The sequence below is a fragment of the Ailuropoda melanoleuca genome, chromosome 6 (genome assembly GCF_002007445.2).
Source record: "Ailuropoda melanoleuca isolate Jingjing chromosome 6, ASM200744v2, whole genome shotgun sequence".
NCBI classification, from domain to species: domain Eukaryota; kingdom Metazoa; phylum Chordata; class Mammalia; order Carnivora; family Ursidae; genus Ailuropoda; species Ailuropoda melanoleuca.
This window is the reverse complement of record NC_048223.1, coordinates 73,830,822-73,848,717: the sequence shown is the minus strand read 5'-3', so window position 1 is coordinate 73,848,717 and position 17,896 is coordinate 73,830,822. Positions and strand designations below refer to the sequence as shown.

Genomic DNA, 17,896 nt, shown 5'->3' with positions numbered 1-17,896 from the left:
TGCCCTGAGCAGGGACCTCAGCAGCCGGCCAGATGAAGGCCTTTCTTCTCTAAGGCCAAAGGATCAGAACTTTCCTACCCCACTGTCCCCGGGACAAGCCCTTCCAGGGCCCTCAGCACTTCCACGGGGACATCCTGCCTCCCCAGCCACCACCCCCCAGATTGTCCAGAAGAGAGCTCTGTATCCTTCTTCTCTACCTGATGACCCTCTGCTCTGCCGCTGTGGGCAAAGGCACTAGCCTTCGAAGGCTTGGGCTCAAGTCCCGGCTCCGCCTCCCAGTCACCACCCGTGTGATCCCCAGGCATCAGAAACTCAGTGGCCTCAGCTTCAAACTGGGAAGAACCACAGCCCCACATCGCAGCCTGCTTGTCAGCTGTACTGTGTTGCAGGCAGGAGGTATGATGCTCTCTCCTCATCTCAATATCTGCACGGTCATTGGTGGTTACCTGGGCTCACAGGCTCGCCGCTCCTTGCACTGCCCCTTGCCCACATGTAACAAATGGCCAACACTTGCTCATCTTCCTTCTGTGATTTTACCACTCCCCTTGGCCCCGTCCACATGCTACTCCATGTTTCTTTTAGTGGGGCCTTGCAGCCTCGTCCTGGCTCCTTCCTCAGTTCTAGCTCGTTCCCAGCTGCAGCTTCTTACAGCTGGATCCTGTCCCACCCTTTCCTAGAGACCCTCATGGCCTCTTTGGGGTGATGTCCAACCCCCTCCGTGGCTACCTCCCCCACCCCAACTTTTCTGTCCAGCCTTATCTCTTCATCCCTCCGTGGGAGCTTGCTACAGTCATTCTGGATCATTCCTCCATTTCCAGAGTGGGGAGGGAGCGAAAAAGCCCATTCCTTAGATCTCTACACTTTTACTACACTGTTTCCTTAGCTCACAATGTCTTTATATATGTTTTTATTTACTGGTGATTTACTTGTCTTTCAAGGCGTGCTTCAAATGTTACTTCTTCCTTGAAGCCTTTCTAGATTCCTCCCTTTAAAAGCAATCACTCCTTCTCTTGCATTTTCCAACCCTGCTTAGCATTTACCTAACCCTGGACAGGAGGGACTGTGATTCACCTGGTATCCCCAGGGCACTGAGCAGCTGATAACCCTCTGTGGGTCAAGGTCACTTGCTGATGGAGCCCACGGCAGCCCAGAGCTGTAAAGAACATATAGTCAGCCCAGAAGTCTGGCTGCTGGGGTGTGGCCTGCCTCCGCTGTGTTGGGGTTTGGAGGTGGAAGGTGGGGGTTCACTAAATTCCACATCCACAGTGTCTGCTCTCACAGGGCAGTTGTAAGGGAAAGACTGACAGCCGAGCTTCTGCTACAAATATGTGGAATCATCACAGGCGCGGGTGGCTCTCTGGGACCTTGGCAGTATGGTTTCTTCTTTCTTCTCGTCTCCTCTGCTGGCCTCTCTGACACAGGGAGGTGGACAGACAGGGAGAAACGGACACACAGCGGGTGTTGCTGCCCACCCATGAGTCCCCCCTGCCAGATAGCCATCCCCAATTCTCTGGAGTTTCTGCAAAATTCCAGAGTCACCCACAACCCAAACAACGGCTGCTACAAATGTGGCTCGTTTCTCTCTCAGGACACGGAGAGAGCTGACGGCCTGGCTCCGCATGGGTAAGGAGTGTGAACACGACCTTTCAGAAAATCCCACCACCCGGTGGTTCCCGCTGCAGGCTGTGGCTGGACCCAGTAGCATGCAGGAAGTGTGGCGCTCTTCATAAACCCCCGTTGCAAGGTCCTCTGGCCCCTGGTATCAGTGGTGATCTCAAACGCCCCGTCCAAGGGGCCAAGCTTCACCCCACTTGTGACTACCCCTCCTTCTGCCACGGTCCATGGCTCTCCGTGTCCCCGAGTACTCACACAGCCTACATCCTGCTAAGTAACTGCATTGTGGGCAAGTCTGGCTGCTTTTCCTCTAATACCGTCCACGGTGTAGGACTCCACAGTTGACCGAGCGCTCTTGCAGTAACCCTGTGAGATCATTATTTATATGTAAGAGATGAGCTAATGGAAACTCAGAGGGGTTAGTAGCTTTTTCAGTGCTGAAGAGCAAGACACAGAGAGCTGGGGTTCACATGGGGGGCTCCCGCCCCATCGCCCTCTCTGAGGGCAGGCCTGAGCCTTACCCATCTGGCGTCCCTTGTGGTGCGTTACACGGCGTCCTGCAGATAGAGGCATCCAGAATTTTTCAGTGCCGGAATGGCTTCGTCTTCAGTGGGGCGGAAAGGAAAGCAGGAGAGAGCTGACACCTTCCGCAGCCCGAGCCACGTTTCCCCACCACATTCGGTGGCATGGTATGGCACTCTCCTCTAGGACCTCACGTGGCCAGGTGCAGCTGGGTGGAGGCTGTTGCTTGTCCTCGTGACCTCATCGCACCAGGACCCTTTCCCACTCAACACGACCCCCCTCATCAGCGCAACTAACAGTCATGTAGAGCCAAGTATGTGTTGGGCCCGTGTGGAGCCTGGAAAGCTGGGTGTTAGCATCACCCCCACTTTGCATGGGGTGGAGAGCTAACTCATCCATAGTCCCGTGACTAATGAGTAGAAGAGGACGACTGGGATTTGAACCCAGGGATGCCGGGAGTCAGGGCCCACGCTTGTAGCTGCTGGGTTCGCCTGCCTCTCCTCAGGCAGGTCCCCTGGGTACCACGGCTGCCGAACCCGTGAGCGCTCCTCCCGACAGACGGCACAGTGCTGCCAGGACCATTCCCTCTGACGTGGGAGTCAGACTGGGAGAAGCCCATCCTGAACAAGACAAGACGAGTGTAACGGACACACGACTTATTTTAGGGAACGTTCCTCTCGGCCCAGCAGGTGGGCACGGGAACCTTCAGGTTATGATGGGAGAGGCCGATGCTCAGAGAAGCTAAGGACCTTGCAGGGCTGGCTGCTGCCCCTTCGCCATGGGGCCAAACAGCTGTGGGAGCACAGCTCTGGGGAAAGCTCAGAGGCAAAGGCTACCAGCCATGCCTGGGCAAGTCACGGGCGATGTCTCAGAGGTAGGGACAGAGAGCAGGGCGGAGGAGGGGAAAGAGGACCGTACAGCATCAGGGAGGGCTGGGGGGATTAGGTGTTAGAGTCCAGTCGAGCTGGGTTTGGCCCCGTGGATGTGAGTCCTGGTAGGGCTGGCACTATTACTGCCAGCCCGGAGGGGGCTGAAGGCCCCACACACGGGATCTAAGCCCCAAGCAGTGTCCTAGCCTTATTGGTGGAGAATGCCAGTTAGTTACCGAGCCCAGCCCAAAGGGCGCCTCCCACTTCCTCTGAGCCAACAACATCCTCTATTTAGCCTTATGATTAAATAATGCTTTATCTTGAAATATTTCAGACAAAGAGCTATAAACATAATATAATGTATTATTGGGCAATAAAAAGGAATGAAAGACCGTAACATGCTACAGCATGGATGTTACACTAAAATTCATAGAACTAGGAAGTAGGTTAGTGGGGACGTAGGGGTGACAGCTAAAAGATCCAGGGTTTCTTTGGGGGGTGATGAAATATTCCAAGCTTGATTGTGGTGATGGTTGCATGGCTCTGCGAACAGATCAGAAACCACTGAACTGTACACTTTAAGTGGATAAACTGTATATGCAAATTATATCTCAATAACGTTGTTACCAAGAAAGAGCATGAACCTGGCATATCCTCCAACTAGCTTAAATGTTACCAACATAGGGACACCTGGGTGGCTCAGTGAGTTAGGTGTCCGACTCTTGATTTCAGCTTGGGTTGGTGCTCTCAGGGTTGTGTGATCGATCCCCTCTATGGGCTCCACACTCAACAGCGAGTCTGCTTGAGATTCTTTCTTCCCCTCCCTCTGCCCCTCCCCCACTCATGGGAGTTCCCTAAATAAATAAATAAATAAATAAAATCTTTACAAAGAAATAAAAAAGAGTTACCCATATAGCCAAACCCTCAGGGACCCCAGCCCTACCTTGCCCCTCCTCCCCCTGGAATGTGATGTTTATCACCCCCGTGCATTTCTCGATAAACCTATCACTTAGGCGTATATTCCCCGAATAACGTGTCCTGTTGTTTTCTACGTTTTTCAACTTTATATAAATAAATTATGTTGTACATATTCTCTTGTAATATGCTTTTTTCCCCCCTCGACAAGATGAGATTCATCCGTGGTATTGCTCGGCCCGAAGGTCAAGTTCACCCACGTTCCCTGTATATGGTATTTCAGCGGTGAAAGTACCGCAGTTTCACATCCCACAATGTGTCTCCACTCTGCTACTGACAAATATTTAGGTTTTCTTTTCCCTTTCCCCGCAGTGCACACGGGCCGCAGGGAACACCCTTTCCTCCCTTAGGCACGAGCGAGTGTTTCTCAGCAGGCGCGGCTCTGTGGGGCCACCCCACACTTCACCAGATATTGTCCCATTATTTACCTCTCTTTACACATGAGGAAACTGAGGCCCAGAGAGAGGATGTGACGGGCTCAGAGTGCCTCAGGGTCTGGGACCGATGCCCAGTCCAGGGCTCTTCTAGCCACAGCACACTGCCTTTCCAGAACCCTCCATTTCCTTATTTTTATTTCACTACAAATCCCAGCGACCACCCAGCAGGCCTTATCAGAGCCGATCTAGGAGAAACACATTATCAGTGCTGTCCAGGAGGGCTGGGGATCTGGCAGTGCTTTCGGGAGGAAACAGGGAAGAAATGAACTTTGGAGAATGCCCCAGGCGGCTCTGAAGTGCCGAGAGGGCAGCCTTGGGAGGAGAGGCTGTTCCCACGCTGGCTCCCCTGGCTGGAGACTTCCTTACCTCCTGGAGGTAACAGCCAGCCTCCCACCAGGCAAGCTGCTTGCCTGAAACGGAGCCAAAAGGCCACAGGAAGTGCCTGCATCTGGAGCCCAAGGTCTGAGCCTCACTGACTGGCTGTCTGATTTCTAAAGCACGACATCCTGGCTCTGGTTCGGTCCTGGCTCCCTTTACCCACAGCCTCTGCTCTAGCACATGGGTGTCCCTAGCGAGACCCCTTGGGCATGCAGAAGGGACACTGGCAGGAGGCGAGGCCTGAGGGGGCAGCAGGCCCCCATTAGGGGTCGGGACTTTTAACCTAAGGGCGAATGAAAGGAGGAAGTGCTTTAAGTAGGGCTGTGCATTCTTTTCTCAAACACCATTCAGGGATCTGAGGAAGAGCCCTTGGCGGGGGNGTGGGGCTTGGTGGTGGGTGGAATGTGAGGGAAATGGCAGGGTCCGGGCTGAATCCCAGATTCCGGCCTAGGTGCTGGGCCCGTGGGGTGGTGGCAGGGCCATTCCCCAGGATTGGGGGTGTTGGCTATGGGCCAGGTTCGGGAGAAAGACGCTGGCTTCAGCTGTGTGCGCTTTGAGGACAGGAGACCCATGACACATCCAGGGGGAGATGTCACGGAGCCTTCCTGGTGTGGCTTGTAGGTGGGGTCGAGGGTTCTCCCCACCTCGAAACCCACAAAGCCTCCTCTCTGTGTGTAAGAGGCTCATGCTGAGATTTGCTGTCAGGCATCTGTTGAATCTGAAGCAAATGGTCAGTGATCACAGCCGAAGAGAAACCTCACAGGTGTGTACACCCTGGTCTGTTTTCACTTCCCATCTGAAGACACATTACTTGTCCAGCAGGTGGTTTGCCCAGGGTTATGCACTGAGCGCACACCAGGCATTCTGTTAGCAAGGTAGCCAAATAGCAGAACCAAGGAGCAAGGCTCTGCTAGGAGAGAAGGATGGAAGGAGCTGCGGGGATGCCATAGCAGGCCTGGTGGGGTTCAGAATCTGTCCGGTAGAAATAGAAAAAAGCCATCAGAACAGCGTGAGTGGATATGAACGGGTGAGACACCAGTGTAGGGGCAGGGCAGGCGAGTGGTCCAGTTTTACCAAGAGAAAAGGAGTACAACATAACAAGATACTGGTCAGAGCCCAGGCTTAAGAGACAAATGGCCTATTACTTGGGGGGGGGGCGTATGAGCACCAGGGAGCCATGGATGGTTTCTGAGCAGTTGAGTGGCATTGAAAGGACCCAGCGATGATGGAGTATCTGGGTGAAGGAGCAGGAGGCATTGATGCTGCCACTGGGTCAGAGCCTGGGGGTCCGGGAGGTCATATGGGCTGTGAGATGGGACTGCAAAGGCGAGAGGAGGAGGCGGGGGTGGCAGAGGGGAAGGAAGCTGACACAGCACAAAAGCCTGGCCGAGGCAGAAAGAGGGAGAGCTGGAATCCAACAGGAGGGTCTCTTATCAGGCTGGCCCTCAGGGATGTGCTTTAAGGATTAGCCAGGGGTGACTCAGAATTAACCCATCCGTTATTGGCATATAAAGCAGAGTTTACCTGAAAACAGTATTTCGTTAGTGTAAATGTTCTGCCTAATACAACTATCAGCTCTCGCATCTTTTTCTTTATTAATGATGGGGCACTTTGGGACACTTTGGTCTAAATTCTCCCTTTTCTGTGATAGCCGAGTCTAAAAGGAGGAGAACCACAGGGGAGGGGGGCTGTGGGCCTGCTCTGCTGCCGCCCAAGAGAGGTGAGGGGGGCCCAGTGTAGAAGGGAAGCTCTGGCCACAGTCCCTGCCCGTGAAAATGCCCTGAGACTGCTGGGAAGGGGGAGAATCTGCCCCCTGTGCAAACAGGGCAAGGCTACACAAAGGAAGGGCTTTGGGACATTGGGACACCAGCTCTTCCACCTCTGGAAGATAACCAAGCCCAGAGAGGCAGTTTCAACCTGAACATCAATTGGCAGCTTTCGTGGCTGGAAGGGGCTTCTCCGCCCTCAAGCCATCCTCCACATCGTTGCTACTTACTGCTCTAGAATGCAAACTGGATGAGGTCACATCCCTGCTCCCCGGCCCTTCTCTGATGCCACATCACCTCCTGTGGGGTAACAAAGCCAGGACACAGGTGCTACTGCTCTCCACGTCTGCACTCACAACAGACATCATTAAGCGATGACCGCATCTTCCACTGAGCCTGGGTGGAGCCTCCCAATTGGACTCTGCCCACCCCGGGCAGCCATTACTAATCAATCACCCTCAGGATGAAAACCGATTCTCTCTCACCGAAGGGGGAGAGCTGGAACTCCTCGGCCTGGCCCTTTGCTGTCTCCCCCCCGCCCCTTATTTCAGATCACTGCTTCTATGCTCCAGCTTCCTCCAACTGCTTGTCATTCCCAAATATTCTGCTTTTTTCTTATTCTCAGAGCCTCTGTCCATGCGGGTGCCTCCGGCTGGAATGACGTCTATGCAGATTGCTAGTTGGTCCTCCCTTATCTGTTCTCCCCCATCCCACAGCAACAGACTTGCATCTGGCAGTCCTGCTGCCCAGCAGAAAAATCCTCTGCCCGGCCTCCCGGGGAGCTGGCAACCCGGTGACTAAGTACTGGCCAATGGGACAAGAGCAGAAATGATGCGTGTTGGGATTTTTTTTCCCTTCAAGTTTTGCTCTTGAGGGTTTGGGCATATATTCCCCCAGCCTCCTTCCTCTTTCACACTAGCCGGGGATGGTGAGAACAAAGCAGTTGCCAGCATCCGGCCTCATGAAGAAGGCAAGGCCACCTACCCAGCGCGGCCCCACTGTCCTCTGGCCTGCTAAGGAAGAGGACCCCCCTCTGCCTTGTTGACAGCCTTGTATTGGGAGCTCTGTTGTTATGGCGGCAGCTCAGTCTACACCCCGACCAGATGCCCTTCCGCCAAACTCCAGGGTCACCTCCTCAGTCAAGTTCTCCCTGAGTCCCAGGCTCTTCTGGGATCCCGGCACTCCACATACCTCTCATTAGCACACTGTAAGCCAGTGGATGGCCGTGGTCTCTCCCACAAGCCAGGCTGAGGGCAGCATCTCTCCCGTTCTTCCCCCTTCCTCACCGCGGCTGGCCAAGGCGCTAAGGCGCAGACCTCACCATGCCTCCCCCTCGCCCCTGCATTTGCGGTCCAAGCCGCCTGGACTCTGGGCTCCTCTCTCGCCTCGGAGGTGAGGCCCACACAGTGGAGTCACCTACTCCGGCAGCTCAACGGACGTGGCTCCCGTGTGAGACCCCTCACCGGGCCAGCCCCCCAGCCCCAGCGCGGCGGGCCTGGTGGAGCTGCTTCCTTGCTGGCTGGAGCCTATATTGTCCTGCTGCTCACTTGTTACTGGGAACAGGCACTGAAATGGGAGTTTCCCTAACCTTTGTATTCTTCTCCTCAAGTGGCCTGGGAAGTCTCACGGTGCGTCTCTGTTCCCAAGGCCCTTCTCCTGTCCCACCAGGGCCTTGTGCTTTGCGAATGGCCCACGCTTACTCCTCTGAACTCCTGGAGGCTGTGACTGTCCTAGCAAGGCCCACCCTTCAGCACCCTGGCCCAGGCCTGCAGGCCCATCACGACCATGGAAAACAGTGCCTATGACCCAGGAGCAGCCAGATCTCAGCGAGTGCATGGCTATTTTGGGACAGGGAGGATCCTGGGAGGATGCTGGCGAGGTCAGAGTAGGAAGGGAAGGAGGTGGGTTTTCTGCCCATGATTATGTGTCCCGAGCCCTCTGGAGGCCGTCCAGGGGCCCAAGACGGCCACTAGGAAGAACACACCCAGGACTCCGCCCTAGCCCAGCCAGCCACAGAAGCGGACTGGGGGCGGGCACGGGCTCAAGATCCTAGGCTCGGATCCCAGCGGGTTTCTGTGTTGTGTCCCAACAGCAGTGAAAGATCAGCATCAGGCAAGATGCAGGGCCGTCTCGGGGTGGGGTGGCACGTGGTGTGTGGCGTGTGAAAGCAGGGTATCAGAAGCCAGCCAGAGGGCAGAGGGAGAGCACAGGACAGAATCCAATAGCTCAGGAAGGATAATTAATGATCATTTATTGGAGATGCATCGAGCATCTACTATGTACGGGCACGTTCTTAGATGCTGGCAAGATAAAAATGGTAATGCTCTGACTTTGCGGGCAGCACTTTCCAGTTGTGTAAGTCCTTCTACAAATAACCTCAAAGTGGTTCCTAAAGTGGTTTGTAAACTCTGACCTTAAGGAAAGCATCTGAGATGCATCGTTTAGGCCCAAGGAGGGAGGCGTTCTACTCCTGAGTCTGGAGACTTGCAACTAGTTCAGAACGTCAAAACCCACTCTGCCTGTTTGGAGTGTCCTGGGGAAGGTCATGCATCAGTATGAAGTGCTCGGTACTGCTCCTGGGACGCAGTGGGTACTGGGTTAGGGGCTGTGGTGCTAAGTGCGGCTCTCACGACAGCGTGGCAGCGACCCGGTGGGCAGCCTCCAGTGTGGAGGTGGTAACTCCCCTGTGTGGTAAGAACCCCAGGCTGGGCAGAAGGGGCAGGTGCATGGACCACCCAACAGGACCTAGCCAGTCCCAGCAGATGCATTTTACTCCGTGGTTCCCTTGTCTGAGATGCCTCTGCGCAGCCCTTCCAGTCCCTTCCTGCTGCCTCTCCCAAAAGCTGGGAGAGCATCTTAGTCTCCTCCGGATTTTTTCTTAATTTTAGGCTCTCCGATTAAATTCTCCTGGTGTTCCCCACCTGGTTCTGATCTCTAATTTGAGCCATACTGCCGTCTGGGTGATTCTCAAACACCCGGGACACCTCTCCCAGGAGCCCTGGCTCTTTCCTCCCGTCTCCTGCCAGCTGGGTCCCTGCTGGTGGCTCGCCCCCACAGGGGACCAGCATCAAGCCTTTTCTGCTCCCCACCGCATCCCTCCTTCCCACCACTTCTGAGCTGCTCACCGTGGCTTTGTCACTTCCTCCTCCCTGTCCAAGACCCCTGGGGTGCCCACAGACTCCCAGAAATGAGGAGAGATGAAGCAGCTTTGGAATTTTCCTCCTTCCCGCCACATCCCTCCCCAGCCCCCAGCCTCCCAGGACCATCTGAGTCAGACTCTCCCAAGCACAAAATTGATGCCTATTGGTTAGACACCCACTTGGAGGGTGGGCAGGACAGGTGAAGCCCAATCAGGAAGGAGAGGGAGAAGGGCAAGCCTCTGCCTTATCATAAATGTGCAGCCCATGGCGCCTCCCACACCAGGACACGGTGTTTGATAGGATTTCTGTACATCTTTAAGTAAAAGAGGAATTGAGGAGATAATGGCAATAATGGTGCTTCCTAAGTACTTTCCATGATTATATCACTGGGTCTCCACCATACACCTGCAAGGTGGCTATTATCCCCACTTTTCACACCAGGCAACTGAGGCGGAGAGGTTACATCTTTCTGTAATGGTCACGCCCCTGGTAAATGTCAGAGCTGATCCTCAAGCCTCGATTTTCTGTGGCTCCAAATGTCCTGCCCTTCAGCAGCATTCTAGACTTTATGCAAAAGATGATTGCAATCGACTGAGAGCTACGGGTCAGGCTTATCTGAACAGACAGGCTTACCCGAGGCACAGGCTGCCTTAGAAGCCCCGATGCTACAGGCGCTCGGCCCAGGCTCTGCCACCCTTCCCTCACCTTCATCCCATCTCATTAATCTTGGCATTCTTCTCCCAAAAGCTTTCCCAGTTGCCGGGGCTCAATCTCCTGGGCCCTGAGGGAGGGAGGGAGCTTCCCAGGACTTAGACACCCTTTTAATTAACCCGGGCGACCCTCTCCCGATGGGCCAGCTGAATCCCATCAGGGCCCCACCGTTTCCTGGGGCAGCGCCCTGAGCTGTGACTCCCACCCCAGCGCCCTGAGCTGTGACTCCCACCCCAGCCCAGAGAACGTGGGCTCTCTGCTTCCCACATGCTCACCACCTGTTGGCCTCCATTCCCTGGCCTGGGGTTCCTGGGTGAGGACTACTAGGGCCCCTGGGCTCCTGCACTGCGGGTGTCCTGCCCACATCACATGCCCACAGAGGGTGTCAAAGGGCCTACTTGGAGCTGGCAGACGCCCTCTGCGATGACTCCAAAGTGTCCCCCCACCAAGTCCTTTTCTGGAGCTTCTTTCCTCGCCCCCAAAGAGGGACAACCCATTCCAATTATGGGAACAGTGAGACTTGCCCGTCTGTCATTCTCATAACTTAATCATAATGGCCAGCAACCTAGAAAAGTCCTCAGGAGCTATAACTCATTACCTTATTAACAGTGGACAGTGCCATTGAGCCCAACACCCAGCAGGGCGCCCAGCACAGAGCAGGAGCTCCAGGTAAGCAGCGGAGGAAAAGTACCCCAACAGGCATCCTCGGCAGTGGTGGGAGCAGTAGGGCCGGTCAAAAGCAAAAGCAGAATCCGAGTGCAGAGACGCCCCACATCACCTCGCAGCCTTTAGTTCGTGCGCGCGTGCGCGTTTATGCGGACAGCCTGGATGCCACGCCGCGAACACACAGCACCCCGAGCGGTCTAGCTAGGCGAGCAAGTTTTACAAAGATGGAGTAATCCATTCTTCCGTGGAACACGTTTGTACACCTGCTATGTGTCGGAGCTGGGGGCACACCAGGGAACTTGATGAGCCAGGTCCCTGCCCTCGTGGTGACGCTTCGCGATTTTCTGAACGTGGCCACGCCCATCATCATAACTGATTTAGCGACCTGGCGCGCACCCCCATAGAAGAGTCGACGAATGAATGAACTTGAAAAATTAGTGACAGGTGGGACGGTGGGCGGGCCAAGCCCCGCAGAGGGCAGGTAAGCAGCACCGAGTTTTGTCATTCCCATCTTTCACGTGAAAAGTGACCCTCTGAGCACGTGCGGCTACAGCACACCCACTAAGGGGGCCTCTGGTGCCCGTCCCCATCCTGGTCCGCTATTCGCAGAGCTCCTTACCTGGCGGGCAGTGACACCCTGGAGATGTCTTCGGGAGGGCCTCCCGGCGCCTCCGAGAGTGGAGTTTCCATTTCTGCAAAAGGACACAGAGGAGAGGAGTCACTGAATTGGAAGACCAAGCCCTGGGAAGGGTCTGCGGGCTGGTGGGGATGGAGGGGGAGAAAGAGACGCCTGGGGGCTGGCAGGAGGACTGTTCCTGGATCAAAGACTGGCCACGGGCGTCTGCGTTAATAAGAAGCAGATGGAGAACATCCCATCTAGGGAATCTCAGTGTCTGATGTCCTCGGAGTGCTCTTAAAGAAATTAACCCCAACCCCAGGGCCCTATAAACCAGTTGTGGCCTTCCTGCACCCCACCATCATGGGCACAATGACCTGCTTTTCTCAGCTCTCTGCTAATTGTTTCCTGTCTAGGTCTGGGCTCCTGATTGATCCCGGCGACAGGGACAGTGACTGTTGTTCTAGGGTGCCTCACAGCCAGGCTGGGCAGGCTGGGCAGGCGTAGGGGATAGGGGGATGAGCAGCCCACCGGCCCCACTACCAAACCTCTTTTTTGCAAATCACTGAACCAATCAGGAAGGCCCCAAGGACATGGCAACAAGTAGACCGGGACATCTCCTGCTCCCCAGGAGTCGTCACTTCCACGGTGGCGAACGGACAGGCACACGGCCTCGAGCACCAGCGGCTGGACTGCCTGCTTTTCAAAGGGCAGCTCGCTGAACCACACAGGGTGGGCCGTACTGGCACAGGGGCTGCGAGGGACACGTCCGGGGAGAGGCTGCCTAGGTTTCTATGCAGTTCTCAGAACGAGGCAGATTCGAGTCCCTACCCCCCTGGGTTTGTGGGACAACTAGAGTGGTCAATGCATAGGATGGTGCCTGACACCCGGGAGGCACACAGTGGATGCTAGCTCTTGTGACACTCAGGGTACAGGCGAGCAACCCGAGGCGCAAGGCAGGGCAGGGGGCAGGGAGACAAGCACAGCCAAGGTCGGAGGTGGACAATGGCACTGTGCTCTCTGATGCCAGCGTAGCAGTGAGAACCTGGTAGCTCTGGGGCCAAATCAGCCTTTAGATGTATTTTATTTGGTTCCTACGGTGATTTTTTTTTTCATTGGATTTGTTTCCAGCAGTTAGCAGTGACTGATTTCACTGACCACGAGGGGCCTGTCCCGCAACTCACAGTTACTGACTGTGACCAGAATACTAAAGCCCCTGCCATGTGAAGCGGTTAGGAGGCCCGCTGGCCGCCCCGCCATAAACATTTCTCCATCGTTGGCCTCCTCACCGGCAGAGCCTGAATTTCTAGTGACACAGACCCCTGACATTTCCATGGCTTCGTGACAGCCATGGAACTCAAGCACCAGTTAGATGCCGTGATGAACAATCCAGGCCTCACCAACTGGCCTGGCTTTCATTCACCACCATGATCCCGATGAGGGCCCCGCAGGCACACGGGGTCTTTCTGGCCCCATCAGCTCACTGCCCCTGCGTCTCCTGCCTTCCACCCTCCCAACCCAAGCGCCCTTCCCCCCAATCCCCTGTCAACGCATGGTTCTGAGAGAAAAGCAAGCAGAAGAGGCCTGCGGAGGCTCCGGCCACCAGCATCCCGGCCACCCGTGCCTGTGACCACAACTGCCCCTTCTCTCTGCTCCTCCCACGGGAGGCCAACCATCCAGCTGTGCCTGGAGCCCCCCCAGCCGCCCGCATCAGCAATGGTCTACCCTAGACTCCATCCCTGGCTCGCATCGGGCTCTGTTGTCTCTGTAAAGGGCCAGCGAGTGAATGTTTCAGGCTGCGTGAGCCGCTCGGCGACACAACCCCGAGGCTCTACTGTCAGAGGCGAGAGGCAGCCATAGAACACCCAAAAACCAAGCAAGAGCAGCTGTGTTCCCATAAAGACATGTGCACACACAGGCTCTGGGCAGGATGTAGCGGTTGCGTACCCACCCCTGACATGACACTGGGCCAACATGCTGTGTTCCTCCCACCGTGAAAAAGAAAGGAAAAGAAAATCCTCTCTGGACCAAGCTCCTCCTCTCTGTCCTGGAGTCCCCCTGCCAGGCTCCTACCCGCCCTCAGCCAAGTGCTATCCCTCAGGTCACTGGTGACCTCGGTGCTGCTAAGCCCAGGAGACGGTCCTTCTCATCCCAGCCTGTCGCAGTGTTTGCTGGCCCTGCTTTCCCCTGACACACTCTCTTCCCTGGCCAGCCAGGATGCCCCCCTCCCGGTTTCCCTGCTGCCACTCTGTGTTCCTTCTGTCCCCTCTGCTGGTTGCTTCTCATCTGTGTGGAGGCCGAGGGCCCAGCCTCACCGCTTTGCTCTCTGCTCTTGCTCCTAGGGGCCCTCACCCTACCTCGTGTCTTCAAGGCCATCTGTACGTGACAATGCCACCCTCTGCACCTCTAACCCGGGGCTTCCTCCAGAACCAGACGCACATATCCAGCTGCCTGCTTGACATCTCCATTGAGAGGATCTCAGAATTAGCTCAGCAAAACCGGCCTCCTCATATTCTGTCCCCACTCCCCCAGGCCTGCCCCTCCAATGTCTTCCTCGTCACAGGGAATGGCGGCTCCATCTTGCCAGACCCTGGAGATCATCAGTGATGCCTCCTTCTCTCCCACTCCATGCCCATTTGGTCAGCAACTCCTGCTCTCTTCTTTCTAGACACATCCAGGATCTGACCCCTTTCTACCACCTGCACCCTACACCCAGTTCAAGCCTGCTCATCTCTGGCCCCGTCACCGCCATAACCTTCTGATGGGTCCCCCTGCCTTTGCCCCACAGAGCGTTCTCAACACAGCCGCCAGGGGGCCACACAGGCCTCCTAGATGTGCCCCAGGCTTCCTCCTACCTCAGGGCCTTTGAACTGGAGGGCCTGCCTGCCTGGGATATTCATTTCCTGGCTAACCCACCATCTCGCGCTCAGGGAGACCTCCTCTGCCCCCAGCACCCTCCTGCAATATACTTACTGTCCTTCTTGCCTGTTTGTCTTTCCCTCTGGATTCTGTTGTACTGTTGGTTCATTTATCTTGCTTCCTGTCTACCCTGATCACTAGAAGGTAAGCTCCACAAGGACATGGATATTTTGGTCTATTTTGTTCACTGCCCCATCCCCAGGACATAGAACACGGCCTGTCACAGGGTAGGTGATCAGTAAACAGCAGCTGCTTACAAATCAGGAGATTTCACATAAAGGTCTGGATTTCCGGTCTCCATTGTGCAATGGAAGGGTCTGGCGATACTGGGCCATGGTGATGACCGGGTGGTGCTGAGTGATGGCTGCTCCCCTGTTAGGTGGGCACGTGCTGCCCAGGTCACCACCGTGCCCTCCCCTTGGCCAGCTTCACCTACGTGGCCCACCAGCCTGCCTCCTTAGGCACCTGAGTTTGAGACTCCTGGTGGGACAGGCCCAGCCTGAGCCTCAGGGGTCTGGGGAAAACCTTCCAAGTCCCCGGTATGGACCCCCAGCCGCCCTGGACAGAGCAGCCTTCCCGCTCCCCCCCTGCTGGCGGCCAGGGCCTCCTGGAATGCCCCGCACAGCTAGAGCCGAAAGAGCACGAAAGAGCACCCGCCTGATCTTTGCAGCTATTAAAATGCCGGTATCAGTATCAAAGGGAAAATGCCAGGCGGCTACTCACTCCCCCCAGAGAATGCAGAGAGGCCTGGCCTTGGGTTTCGGGGCCACTCCCTCCCTGCGCTTAATCCCAGGGCTCTTAAAGGGCTCAGGCTCTACCTGGGCCTCTGTAATGGGTGGTCGGGTCCAAGTCGTGGTGTGGACGCTGGAGCCCAGAGCAGATGAGCTCCGCGCGCTACGGCTGGGACCTTGACCCTGGCACCTCTCCCCTGGGGAATCTGTAAAATGGGGCTGTTGCCCCCCGCAGCCTACTACCCAGGTGTTGCTGTGGAAAGTGCCTTGGAAACCATAAAGCACTTACCAGGAGGAATTATTAAACACGTTAATATTAACAATAATAGCTACACACATCGAGCAGTATATATCAGGCATTGTGCTGAGTATTTTGGTAGAAAATGTCATTTAGTAGTTAATTTTTGATATTATTAGTCCACGGCTCCTATCAGGACCCACCTGCCCGTGGAGGCTGCGGTCGGACTCTATTTGGGGTCAGCACAGACAACCTCAGACTCTGCGGAAGGAGCCGCACGAACAGAGCTGGGCAGCACGGCTGTGGGCCTGCACGACATCTGGGAGTCCCAGGACCTTGGGCTCCGGTCCCGGCTCTCCCACTGTGTATTAAGCAAGAGATACAATCCCTCCGGACCTGGATTTCCTCATCTATAAAATGGTGCTAATATCAGTTATCCACTGGACTACGCAGGACACATAGAGCGATACAACGAGATGAGATCAAAAAACAGAGTGTCCAGATGTGAAGAAGGTGAGCACCTGCGACGCTTGCTCATTTTTTCTGGTGGCCAGGCGAAGGCCCCTTCTCTCTTGAGCTGGTACCAGGCCTGTCGCCTCCCATCTGCTCCAGTGAGGCTGGCCCGGCCCCAGGCGCTGCTGTGGACATGTGGTCAAGTCCCCTGCCATGCCTCTGTTCCTGGGAAACTCCGAACCCCTCTTCCTGGAAGAGGGAGGGTGAGTGAGAGTCCTTCCTGCCTGCCGCCCTGCCCTTTGACCTTGATGACTAGAGGCTGAAAGAAGGAGCTGTCCTTTGAAACAACTACACTGAGCAAAGCTCCCGTCCCCGCAGCAGCGTCTGATTACAATGCCTGGCACGGCGTGGCGCTCGATGCCATCTGCTAGAGCCCTTTCCATTACCCCGTGCCATGCTGCTTCTGAGCCGGCGCCCTGCTGGAGACCGAGCCAGTTTTTTGAGGGCAGGGACTAGCCCGGTGTTTTGATCCACACTTGAACTGAATGAATCACTTTGAGGTCTGCCCCTTAGCACCCCAAGAATGGGTGCTAGGGGGACGTGGGCTTCGGCAGCATTTGGATAGACGGAGATGGGAGAGTGAGGGCGTTCCGGTGAGGAGCAAAGGCGCAGAGGCAGGACGGAAGCTGTGCAGACCCAGCCCCTGGGCCCAGTAGCAGGGATGGCAGGAGGGGGCTGGCCCCACAGACCAGCTTTGTTAAGGGGACAGGCCCATGGGTGGCTGCATGCCCTGGAGCACAGGCAGATCAACGCAGGGAAATTAAAATGGAGGAAATGGAGACACTCGACCACATCCACCCCAACTGGACTGGCCCGGGCTGCCCTGGGGGCCGGGAGTGGGTGCCATGGGGTGTGCCTGGGGAACCGTCCTCTTCCTCCCTCCACAATTCTCTTTGTGCCACAGACCTGGCATCCCATCACAGACTCCCAGGGCCAGGACACAGGGGCCCCAGAGTCGGGCAGAGGCCATAGGCTGGCTCTGTCCCCGTTTCACCAGACCCACGCAGCAGTGTTCCTCAGGGCTCTGCAGTTCAGAAAAAGTCGGGGGAGGAGGTGAATGCCCCTGTGTGAGCTTTCCAGCCTTCCTTTGAGAAAGTCCTTCCTTTCAGCTAACCTCCGGCCCTGCTGCTGCCTCAGGGAGTCGGTGGGGGGCGGGCCTGGAACTATGTGGATGTGGGTGGGAGCCAGGCTGTCATGGGGCCTGGGACCACAGGTTCAAGGGGCCTGGGGTGGTCTCGGGGCCCAGTGCAGGATGAAGCAGGGTCCCCGACACAGAGCAAGGAGGGGCAAGGGGGAGAATGCTGGAGTGGAAGCCAAGAGCCTTTTCCCTTCTTCCCGCCTTGCCGCCAACGGGCATTGAGCATCTATACAGACCAGAGTGGTGCAAAGCCCCTGGACGTGCAGGAGCAGAGCTGTGGCAGACGCTGCCCGTGGTGCTTACTCTCCAGACACGGCACCTGGAGTCTACAAACTCCGCACCCCAAGAAGCAGCAGCCACTGTCACCAAGCTGTGGTGAGCAGGGGTGAGGCTCTCCAGGCTGGTTCATCGGGGAAGTGACAGCAGGGCAGGGCCGAGACCTGAGGGTGACCAGCAACTACCCAAGGGGATGGCCCAGGCACAGGGAAACTGGCTGACACCTGACACCACCATGGGCTTCTTATGAAGCAGGCAGGGCTCCTGCCTAGATGAATCCATTCGGCACTCCCAGCAGCCCTACTCGTGAACGAAGAACCCGAGACAGGGAGCGCGGACTGACTGCACGATGACAGGGAGTCAGGAGGGGCAGAGGCGGGATCTGAA

The 17,896-nt window shown here is 56.1% G+C and overlaps 1 protein-coding gene across 1 annotated transcript in view; it reads right to left on the bottom strand.

The window, feature by feature from the left end:
• COL13A1 (collagen type XIII alpha 1 chain) overlaps nucleotides 1-17,896 on the bottom strand; it is a 142,742-nt gene that overhangs the window by 115,298 nt on the left and 9,548 nt on the right. Inside the window, exon 2 of the mRNA XM_034662615.1 lies at nucleotides 11,698-11,770. Coding sequence (XP_034518506.1) covers nucleotides 11,698-11,770 — 73 coding nt within the window. The remainder of the gene's footprint in view (nucleotides 1-11,697; nucleotides 11,771-17,896) is intronic.